General features: G+C 41.8%; 1 protein-coding gene across 4 annotated transcripts in view; it reads right to left on the bottom strand.

Moving 5' to 3' along the window:
- Positions 1 to 3,708: 3,708 nt before the first annotated feature.
- The window catches only part of Sarnp (SAP domain containing ribonucleoprotein), a 57,036-nt gene continuing 48,992 nt past the window's right edge, over positions 3,709 to 11,752 (bottom strand). For 2 of the 4 annotated variants that reach the window (XM_029482619.1, XM_029482620.1), the window contains exons 11-12: positions 10,304 to 10,393; positions 3,709 to 5,577 (exon numbers count right to left, since the gene is read on the bottom strand). In XM_029482619.1, the coding sequence (XP_029338479.1) occupies positions 5,536 to 5,577; positions 10,304 to 10,393 (132 nt within the window). In that variant the 3' untranslated portion in view covers positions 3,709 to 5,535. The remainder of the gene's footprint in view (positions 5,578 to 10,303; positions 10,394 to 11,752) is intronic. The other 2 variants (XM_021174310.2, XM_021174308.2) reach the window with 2 other exon arrangements.

Genomic DNA, 11,752 nt, shown 5'->3' with positions numbered 1-11,752 from the left:
TACATTTGACCATCAACATCAATCATGCTATCCTGGTGGAAGAGAGGAACAGAAAAGCAAAAAAAAAAAAAAAAGCTTTCTCTCCTCCAAAGTCAAATGCCTCTTGATCTTGGAAAGGGTAAGGGTTGGACAATTAGGTACCAGGTAAACTCTCCATAGTTTAGAGCTGGGGCATTACACTTCAATTATTGCCTCTTTATTAATACCAAGTATGGGGGGGAAGGGGTTGTCTTATGAATATACACCTGAGTTAAGCCCCCGTTTCCTGGTCTTTTCTATCCCCTAAGAGGCTTGAGGATATGGCCTAGCGCTCAGTGGGAGCTAGCACCTCTTCCCACACTACCTGTGTGGACTGGCCAGTGCTCCTCTGAACATATTATTAGTGTAATTCTTTGTGTATTTGTTACATCATGTGTGTGATTGCCTTTGTTTGTTAAGGGTGTCTGAGGAGTATGGGCTGACAGGGGAACTGGAATGCCAGGAAAGGGACTTCTTCAATGAAATCAAGGTTTCCAGGAAGGAACCATTGCAAAAAGGCCATCAGGCAGTTTTCAAGTTATGTGACAGAGGGCAAAGATGGCCAAAGGGTGCTCTGAGTTTTGGGACGGTCACATGACACAATCCAGCACTTGAACCTGAAAAAAGAAAAATAAAAGCAGTCAAAGAGTTCAATAGTCCCATGGTGAGCTCTCCCCTCCCCCCCCACCGAGCGCCACCATGTCCACACCAGGGAGAACAAGAGGAGGCTGGCTCTAAGAGTCAAAGGACTGACAAAATGAGGAGCAGTCAGGCACAGGGGATGATGGCCAGGACTTGGAGCTGGAGGATGGACTGAGGCTGGGAAACTGAGGGTGTTTAGAACTCACAGAGCTGGATATGACGAAGTCCCAAAGACTGCAAGAACACAGCCCCCACAAAATGAAAAGTCTACACATTGAAATGATCCAGCCAGAGTTTTATTTTATAGCACTCTAATCTGGGGTGCCTCAACTGTATTACCAAAATCAAACTGGTAGCTTCCCATTGTAGTTAAATGTTTCAAACAGAGTCCACTATGAGGGAAAAAAAAAAAAAAAAAGCTTCCCACATGCCTACAGCACAACTCACAAGGCAGAGCCAGGGGTAGCAAGAAATCTTGCTTGAGTCACAGAATTCAATGTATCACCAGGCCTTCTCTGTGCCATTAGTTCTACCAAAGCTTTCCTAGCAGCAAGCCTAAGAGGGGCCTGGGCATCTCAGAAAAAAACCCAACCACATAAGCAGGCCCAGATTTCTCCACTCACCACCCCACCCCCATCCTCAGGCTAGAACCTATTTGTGGGAGTATGTTGGAGGGATGTCCCCACTTATCCTCGACCTCAATCGAAGCCACAAAAAGACTATGAGAACTACATAGGGATGTGTGCTGTGATGTGCCACTCAGTTTTCATAGCAATAGGGTTCCTACTGATAGAGTCTAGAAAGCCACAGAGCAATCAAGTAATTTGTCCAGTGAGAATTCAGAGGTTGTAAGGTAGAACAAGGAATCAAACCTAAATAGCTAACATACAATATTATGTTTTAATCTAATGTAATCTGTTGTTAAAAGATAAATGTAGAAAACTGAATTTATACCACGGAAAGTGAGAAAGTTGAGAAGCAACTTGGATTCAAAGGGCTGGTATAGTATGAAACCTTTTCCAATGTCTTTGAAGAGAAGAACAAGATAGAGGTTAGGGATGTGGACACAGCAGAACTGGTAAGAGTACTTGCCTAGCATACATGAAATTTCTGCCCACCAACAAAAACCAGGCATGCTGCCACGGGCCTGTAATCCCAGCACGAGGGTGGCAGAAACAAAATTCAGAAATTTAAGGCCATCCATAGCCACATTTGAGGCCATCCTGGGCTACAAAGAGACCTTGCCTCAGGAAGAGAAATTGTTTAAAAAAAAAAAAAAAAAAAAGGTTTAATTTTGAAGGGATTAACAATCAGAAAAGAAGTGCCATTGTCTGTCAGAGGCCTCATATAAGTGGTTTAGAAAAAGCTATCTTGTCTCAACTATCCAAATTCCCTCCTCCTTATTTCATGTCTGACAAGTCTCAAAGACTCAAGCTGGCAGAGCAAACGAGCACTTTAGGGTGATGACAGAAAAAAAAAAATAGTCCGGGCTGGTGAGATGGCTCAGTGGGTAAGAGCACCCGACTGCTCTTCCAAAGGTCCGGAGTTCAAATCCCAGCAACCACATGGTGGCTCACAACCATCCGTGACGGGATCTGACACCCTCTTCTGGTGTGTCTGAAGACAGCTACAGTGTACTCACATATCATAAATAAATAAATAGATAAATAAATAAACCTTTAAAAAAAAAAGAATATCCCTTAAAAAAAAATAGTCCTAGAAAAACCATAAAAAGGAGATTTACAGCTGAGGAGTATAGTTCCAGCTGCAGCTTATAGACTGGGTGGTGAAGAGGGGCACCTTGGTACCTGGGTCCCAGAGAGAGAAGTCAAACAAAATGGAAACATGTAGATCTTCTCAGCTGTTCACACTGCTGAGGAGTGACTACAATGAGACAGAAGAGAGCTCAGGCTTAGGAGTTAGAACTTCTGACCAATATATGAACAACTGGAAAGATGGAACAAAGGGCTATTAAAAGAAGAGAAAGGAGAGAGAGAGGAGGGGGGGTAGAGGGAGGGAGAGAGGAAAAGAAAGGAAAGGAAAGGAAAGGAAAGGAAAGGAAAGGAAAGGAAAGGAAAGGAAAGGAAAGGAAAGGAAAGGAAAGGGAAAGGGAAAGGAAAAGGAAACAAGACCCCTACACATTTGAAAAGCACCATCATCACTCATTTGGGAAAATCTATGCACAGTGGTCCATACCCTTAATCTCACCAACAGACACATGCAAGTGGATCTGAGTTTGAGGCAGGCCAGGGAAACAAAATCTGACCTTGTTGTTTTGTTTTGAAAGAGTGGGATAAGCCGGGCATGGTGGCGCACGCCTTTAACCCCAACAGAGGAGGCAGAGGCAGGTGGAATTCTGAGTTCAAGGCCAGCCTGGTCTACAAAGTGAGTTCCAGGACAGCCAGGGCTACACAGAGAAACCCTGTCTCGAAAATCAAAGAAAAAAAGAAAAAGAAAAAAAAAGACTCTAACTCAATAAATAAATGGTACTCAATCAAGAAGAAATCTGACATGTTCTCCAGCCTTACTTAACATGCACCACACATACCTACCCACACACACACACACCTCCCTTGGCCAGGTGCAGTAGTCATTAATTACTTTAATAATCCTAGTACTTGGGAGGCTGATGCTGAAGGATGCAGTGAAGTCAAAACCAGCCCGGATTATAGATGAAACACTGTCTCAAAATGAGGGGTTGGGGAGTACACAGAAAATCCTAGCTTGAGTTGAGTATGTTTCTGCAAGGTTATGGAGGATAAAGAGATAAAGATTACACTGAATCCCAGCACTCAGGAGCAGAGGCAAGTGAGTCTATGAGTTCAAGGCCAGCTTGGTCTACATAAGGAGTTCCAAGACAGCCAGAGCTACATAGAGAAACCCTGTCTCAAAACAAGCAAAAAAGTCCACATTAAGGGACCCCACAGTTAAATTCTATTATTAGCATCTACTTTGTTCCATCAATATTTAGTTATGGACAGCCATCCTAGGATATAAATTCTTCTGAATCTATACTTGGTCTCCTGAAACAAAACAGCAATTTTCTATGGTTGTTTTCAAATGAAGACACTATAGAGAGGAAGTTGTATAGTCTTATGTAAAAAAGGGGGCTAGGGGACTCACAGACTGATGGGAAGAAAGTCACTCCAATTAAACATTTGGCTGAGGTGACAAAACTTTAATGAACTTTTTCTATTAAGTTTTTCCAAAGTCTCAGAGGAGACAAATTTCACAATAAGTGGGCAAGCTTTCATCTATTCTCCATAGAAGTTTTTCTAAAGTGTCTAAACTTCGGTTTCTACCTTTCTTATGAGTCAGAGAATATGTAGCAGCTGGCTGGCCTTGAAACTGCCTGTGTCCCATGAGTACAGTGATTACAGTTGTGCCCTGGCTGTCATGGAACTCACTCTGTAGACCAGGCTAACTTTGAACTCAGAGATCTGCCTGCCTTGCCTCCCTAGTGGTTGTAATAAAGGTTCTACCAGTGCGTTACCAATGTCCAGCTCCAAGTTTTCAAATCAGGGAACTTTCATGACGAGATCTTCCAGAGGAAGCATTTATTAACACTGAAACATAGATTGAAACAAGAAAGCCAAAGCAGTTGTGGTGGTGCTTGTCTGTAATCACAGCTCTAAGAAGGCCAAGAAGGCTGATTAGACTCAAGGTCTCCTGGCCTATACAGCGTGTCCCAAACAGGCTACAGTGAAACCTCTTTTTCTCAAATAAAACAAAACAAAAAACCGTGGAGAGAAAAATAAAATAAAAGGAAAGTATGTGGGAAAGAACTTGTATTAACACATCAAAAAGGCCAAGTGGCATATTTCATATCTACACAGAGAACAAGCAATCTGCTCAGACAGCCAAACCTTTCCTAAGGAGGTGACTCAGTAAGGAAATTGAACCTTATCCAAAACTGTTATGCCACCACTGTAACTGTAAGAGTTGAGGACAAACTAGCACAGAACCTGACTACAAAGTGGAAGCAAGGTTGGGACCACTGTGCAGTAGTACTGTACAAGCCCTGTGGCTTGATCCTCAGTACTGAGATGTACACACACACACACACACACACACACACAAAGCATCTTGTTCCACTTCTGTCCCAACAATGCCTAACATCTCTGATACCAGCCATGCCTTGGATTTCTATCCTTCGACCTGAGGATTGGCCAGCCATTTACCTTCTTGAGCTAGGTCCCACATAGTGACTTCTGCTACAACAGATAGGGCCATGTCAGGCCACCTTGGAAAAACAGGGATTCTGCTTTATATAGTTAGGCTTCATTCAAAGTAGAAGGCAGTCAGTCATTAGCCCCACATTTTATCCTTTACATTTCCTAAAATCCCCAAGACTTTTCTCCATCAGAATGGGCTGCTTCAACCCAAGCAAAGACTAGGGGTGACTTGGCCTCATTTATGAAGGATAAAATAAAAGCATATCTGTGAGTATGAAGAACATAATAAATAGGCCTAATTGGTAGACCCAATCCTCTTTATCTTCTTTTTCTACATGATAAAGGCATTACAATTAGTCCCCTTAATATTTGCCACTGACACTCCCTCTGTGGTCTAATCAGACTCTAGAAACTTAAAAGGAACACCTAATAAAACACATTTTCTTTTCTTCCTTTTTTATTAATAAGCAAAAATAATTAAAAACAAAAACCACAACAATCTTAAACGCAGAAGAGCAGTTAAATAAAACTGCTACTGAATTCAAGGATGTACCAAACGTACATGCTTCCTCACTGTGAGGCACATGACTGTGTATGTAGGTAGATAGGTAGGTAGGGGTGTCTGTGTGTATGTATATATAAAACCAAGAAAAATTTGAGAAATGGAAAACACTATGGTGCAGAAAGCACGAATTTTTCATTATGCAATTCCAAAACGCTCTGCTCTTTTTCTTTTCTTTGCCTGTAACAAAAAGCAAGAAAAAAAATTAGATTGCAAGATAATAGCAGATTCAGGCATTTTTTTTTTTAAATTATTTATTTATTTGGTTTTTTGAGACAGGGTTTCTCTGTGTAGCCCTGGCTGTCCTGGAACTCACTTTGTAGACCAGGCTGGCCTCGAACTCAGGAATCTTTTAAACCAAACTCACATTAACTGTCAAAAGGCCCAAGAAGAGATAACCCCTGTCTTCAAGACAGAGACTTTATTCCAGAATCCCTCAAGTTATCTGGTCATAACTGGGGAGGCTTAGTGAAAAAGGTGAGAGAGAAGGCAGACACAGCCACCCACACATATACATAAAGTTAAACACACTCACCCACACATATAGCTAAGGTTAAACACACCCACACATATACATACGGTTAAGCAGACACACATATACATAAGGTTAAACACACAAAGGGTGAGGAGGAAAGCATGTTAAGGGAGTGAAGAAGGGGTGAAGAAAAGTGTAGCAGAAAAATGTAGAGTTCTTTACAATCAGTAGGAAGATGGGAGATTTCAGGGGACAAAGGGTTAAACAATACCATCCACAGAGAGGCTAACACTTCAATGCCAAGAGAATAAGTTGGAAGAGGAAGGGTGTGGATCTCTCTCTCTCTCATCAAGCCTTCTCCCTCATGTCTGAATTCCCTCAGGTATTCATTTGTCATTTAGCAGCTCCCATGTAGTGCTATATATGCCTCCAAACACAACTGATACTCTAATTACTTTTAGATACCTACTCAATCGCCAGGGTCACATGGGAACACCACTAGTAGGTGATTACAATGAGGCTCAGAAGTTATGTATTAGGAAAGGATCTCTTAAAGAAGGGAGTATTGGGCTGGGCAGTGGTGGCACACGCCATTAATCCCAGCACTTGGGAGGCAGAGACAGGTGGATTTCTGAGTTCGAGGCCAGCCTGGTCTACAGAGTGAGTTCCAGGACAGCCAAGGCTACACAGAGAAACCCTGTCTCGAAAAACAAAAGCAAAAACAAACAAACAAACAAACAAACAAACACAGAAGGGAGTATTGGAAAGCGGCACACAATCCAAGTTTGGCAGAGGAAAAAGCCCTGTGTCCTTTCAACTACTTTCAACTACTGCTCAGAACACAGGCATTGTTCTGGAGTCAATTCACACTCTGCAGGTTTAATACAGATTTCTTTCTTTTCTTCCTTCCTTTTCTTCCCCCTCTCCTTTGTTTCTTTGTTTTTAGTTTTAAGGCAGAATACACTTCAAATCCTTTGGTCCGTGTCACATGCATTAGCTTCAGAAGCTACTATTCTCTAACAGACCATGACTTCCAACTAAAGCCACTGTTTCTATCACCCTCTAATCTGCAGAAGCCAATGCACCCACTTAGTGAAATACCTGGCTTAATAAAAGCTTACATGTACGGAGATAATTCTAATCAGAAGAAGTAAGTACATTTTGATAATTCAGCAAGTAAGCAGGTATTACCTATAGATAGTATTTTATTTCAGTAGCACAAAGTCTAAAATTTTTCTTATTTTTTTCCTAGTGAAAAGTATACACTGACCTTAATTTTTAAAGATTTATTTTATGTATATGACTGTTTTGTCTGCATACATGTTATGTGCCATTTACATGATGGGAAATGAACACAGGTCCTCTGTAAAAAGAAGTGCTCTTAACTGCTGAGCTTTCTCTCTCCAGCCCTTGAGCTATAATCTTCATGGCATATATGCTTACTTATAAAGAAGCTTTAGGAAATAGCAAGATGGTTCAAATGGTAAAATGCTATTGCAAAAACAACCATCAGGACCCACATACAAGCTGAGCAGATTGCCACATGCTTGTAACCTATCACAAGGTAAGGGAGACAGGCAGACTCCTGCAGCTCACTAACTAGCTAGCCCAAGCCACTAGTGAGCTAGAGATTCAGTGAGAGACCGTTTTTAAAAAAAGAAAAAGAAAGAAATGAAGGCACACAGAGATACCACCTACAGTGGGGCAAGAGAAGCACATGAAACAAAACCAAAAACCTTTCCAAGATTTGGAGTAAAAACATTCATCTTTAAAACACTATCTTCAGGTGAGGAGAATCTCTGCAAGGTCAATGTTCGATTGGTCTACATAGGAGCTACACAATGAGACTCTTAACAGTTAAAAGCATTTGTGGTTCTTACAGAAGACCCACATTTGGTTTCCAGAACCCACATCAGGTGGCTCACAATCACCATTAACTCTAGCTCTGTTTTGGTCTCCATAGGAATTTAACATACACACCTATAAATCAAAACCAAAGCTGCCGAACATGATGGAACACAACTGTAATCCTAGCACTTAGGGCACTAAGGCAGGAGGACTTCTTTAAGTACAAAGCCAGACTGGATGACAGTGAAGACCTTGTTTGAAAAAAAAAAACTAAACTAGTCTCACCAACACAAATGCCCAATCCTGGGCTCAACAAGGACACCAGTGGACATGCTGAAGTGGGCAGGGGAAAGGCCCACGGGGCTCAATTCTACACAAAGAACCATAGGCAACTGGGAAAGCTGGCACTGGGAGAGGGGGTCTTTCCCAGGGAAGAGCACACGATGCCAATCGGTTGTCCAGTGTCAAACTGTCAGCCTTTTTTGGTGAAAAAAGAGGTCATGAATTTGATAGAGAGCAGGGATGGAGTGTATGGGAGAGTTTGGAGGAAGAAATGTTGTAAGGAAGTTATAATGTCAGTCAGGCAGTGGTGGTGTATGTCTTTAATTCCAGTAGTTAGGAAGCAGAGGCAGGTATATCTCTGAATTTGATGTCAGCCTGGTCTACAAAGTAAGTCCAGGACAGCCAGGGCTATATAGAGAAACCCTGTCTCACTCCAACCCATCTTTCCAAATAAAAGAAGCTATTTGGAATTGATACCAGTTGGGAAGGGAAAATTCAGTTTTCTCTAATGGACTGCCTCTAGATATATCAAGCACACTCCAAGACAACCTCCATGCCCAACAATAGGTATTCAACACAAAACAGACTACATGGGAGTCTTTTGGTTTCTTGGTTGGATGGTTGATATTTTTTGTTTTATTAATTATATTTAAATTTTTGTTTGTTTGTTTGAGAAAGAACATACAACATGGATAGTAGAGAGTTGGGGAGAATCTGAGAGGAGTTGGGAGAGGGGAAAGTATATGATCAAAACATACTATATGAAAAACTATAACAAAAATAAACAAAAACATTAGACTTGTATTTAGCAGCCTATGCCTAGTCTACTTAAGTACCCAAGCAAGAAGTTTGGCTAGAGAGTGGTTAAGAGCCCATGGATTGGATTTAAGCCCACCCCAACAGTATGTACATTACCAGTTCATACCTAGTACTGTAAATCTGACCAAAAACCCAAAAACTCACTCACAGACCTAAGGAATGAACCTACTATACTTCCGCTAAATGGACATAGTATCACATTGCCTTCAAACCCCTCTCTCTCCTAACCCTAACCTACCTACAGATTAGTTTAGCCTTTAGACCTCATCACAGTGAGGGTTTCTGTACAATGGATGGTAGTAAACTCACAACTGATCAAAGTGCAGAGAGCAAGTGTCTGAGGAGTACTCAGCCAAAAACGGCATCAGGGACTAAGCATAAGAGGGGGCAGAAAATCAGTAAGAGCGAAGGGTAGAGAACAGTGTCTTTTTGACATGACTCACATAGCAGTTATGGCTGCCCACACAAGACCTGCACAAAGTCAAACTAATAAACATTCCAGCATGGAGAAGGAAGAAGTTCAAGTGCTCCCACCCCTAACTGAAGAGGTTCTAAGAGCTGATGGCTTCCGGGGGAAGAGACAGTTTTTGTTTTTGGGGTTTTTTTTGTTTTGTTTTTGGCAGTAAAGTTTTTTTGTTTTTATTTGTTTTTTAATTTTTTATTAGATATTTTCTTCATTTACATTTCAAATCTACCCCAAAAGTCCCCTATACACTCCCCCACACCCTGCTCCCCTACCCACTCACTCCCACTTCTTGGCCCTGGCATTCCCCTGTACTGAGGCATATAAAGTTTGTAAGACCAAGGAGCCTCTCTTCCCAGTGATGGACGACTAGGCCATCTTCTGCTACATACGTAGCTAGAGACACGAGCTCTGGGGGGTACTGGCTAGTTCATATTGTTGTTCCACCTATAGGTGAGCCAGTTTTCTTTACAGGTTCCTGTAGGGCTCCAGTGGATGGCCCCGAGCCCATCTCCTGGACTTATGAGTATATGAGTAACTCTGTGGGTTTTTGTAAAGAGGCGGGCAGGTGAGTAGATCTGGAAGGAAGAGGTGGTGACTATGATCAATACACACTGTATACAATTCTTAAAGGATTATAAAGACATTACACTAATAAGGGGGAAGCAGGCTATGGAAATGGAGGCACTTGAGGTACTTTTGCCTCCCCTCTCAATGTAATTTTCCTTGCTTCTTTTAAGAGCTCTATGAAGGACCAGGGAAAGAAGAGAACAGGTAGAAAGAAGTATTAACCAAGCAGGCTGGCCAACCTGAGCTCAATCTCCAGGACACACAATCAAGAATGACTCTCCAGTCGAAAAACCAAAAAAAAAAAAAAAAGAATGACTCTCCAGAGTTGTCCTCTGGCCTCCACACAAGAAGCGTGACATCTGTGTGTGCTTACACATACAACTGATGGTTTTTGTTGTTGTTGTTTGATTTTATTACTAGCTCTACGAAGCATTCTAAATATAGTTCACCTCTGTATCCTCTGTGGTTCCAGTTCCAGCTGAACTTGTCACAATCCCAAATCTCTCCTTCCGTTTCTTCAGCTTCTCATCATCCTCAGACTGTCAATGGATAAAGACAACAGCAAATCAAGTTAGACTCTATTTACAAAGTTTACAAGAATAAAAATGTAATTTATTGGTTACATTATGCAAGCAAATCTTATATCAAGAGCTGAGGATCACACAAATGCAAAAGACAGAAAAGAAAATAAATAATAACCACCTGGGCATGGTGGCAGGTACACATTTAGTCCCAGCACTGGGGAGGAAAAAGCAGGCGGAGCTCTGTGAGTTCAAGGCCAGCCTGGTCTACAAAGCAAGTTCAGGACAGCCAGGGCTACAAAGAAAAACCCTGTCTTCTAAAAACAGAAACAAAAACAAAAACAAAACAGACCACCTAGTAATATGGTTTACTTGCACTTTGGCCCCAAGGACTCCTGTGTTCTAAGTCTCGGACTAGAAATATGACGGTGGCGGGAAGTGGTGAAACCTTTAAGAGGTTGGACATAACAGGAGTTGTCTAGGTCAGGGGTGGTATCATTTCAGAAAGGATTAAGGTTGTTCTTACAGAACTCTGAGTTGATTCTTGTCAAAATAAATTATTCAAAGGGAAAAAAAATCTAATGTACCCTTTTAGTCATGTTTTCACTTCCTGTCTGGAAATGTGATTTTTTTCCCCCTCCTGAAACATTTCAGCCATGATGTTAAGGCAACCAGGAAGATGTGAGACCCATGTTGCTGTTTGAACTTTCAGCCTCTAAAACACTGAGCTAAGCAAGTTTCTTTATCAAGTTACTTAGCCTCAAGTGTTTTCTTACAGTAATAGGAGACAAATACAGTTAAGATAGATAAGAACAACTAGAAACCTTTAATTTAAGTAGGGCCTTATTACATCTATCTAAGTCCAGGGAAAAGATCTGGCATGGTGATGAACGGTAGTGGGTTCTAATACCAGCATTTAGGAGAATCAGGAAGACTGTGTCATAGTGAGTTCCTGGCCAGTGTGAGCGACATAGCAAGACATTGTCTCAAAAACTGAAAGTCTAAGATGGCTAAGTCACAGTGAAGTATTTGTTGTAAGGACATAAGTTCAATCTTGGCACCCAGCACATTGGGTAAGAAACTGTGTGTATAATCCCAACACTGAGTTGAAAGAGACAAGAAGATAGATCTCCAGGGTTCACTGGCCCCAAGTCACCCTAATCTACTCAGCAAGCTCCATGCAGGACAATGGAAGACTCCTCTGAAAACACAGTGTAGTCAGCCAGAGGGCCTCACTGATAAAGCCCTTGTACACCTGGCCACTTAAGAATGATTCCTGGAGCCGGGCGTGGTGGCACACGCCTTTAATCCCAGCACTCGGGAGGCAGAGGCAGGCGGATTTCTGAGTTCAAGGCCAGCCTGGTCTACAAAGTGAGT

This window comes from Mus caroli, chromosome 10 (genome assembly GCF_900094665.2).
Source record: "Mus caroli chromosome 10, CAROLI_EIJ_v1.1, whole genome shotgun sequence".
NCBI lineage: Eukaryota > Metazoa > Chordata > Mammalia > Rodentia > Muridae > Mus > Mus caroli.
This window is presented reverse-complemented; position numbering and strand designations above follow the sequence as displayed.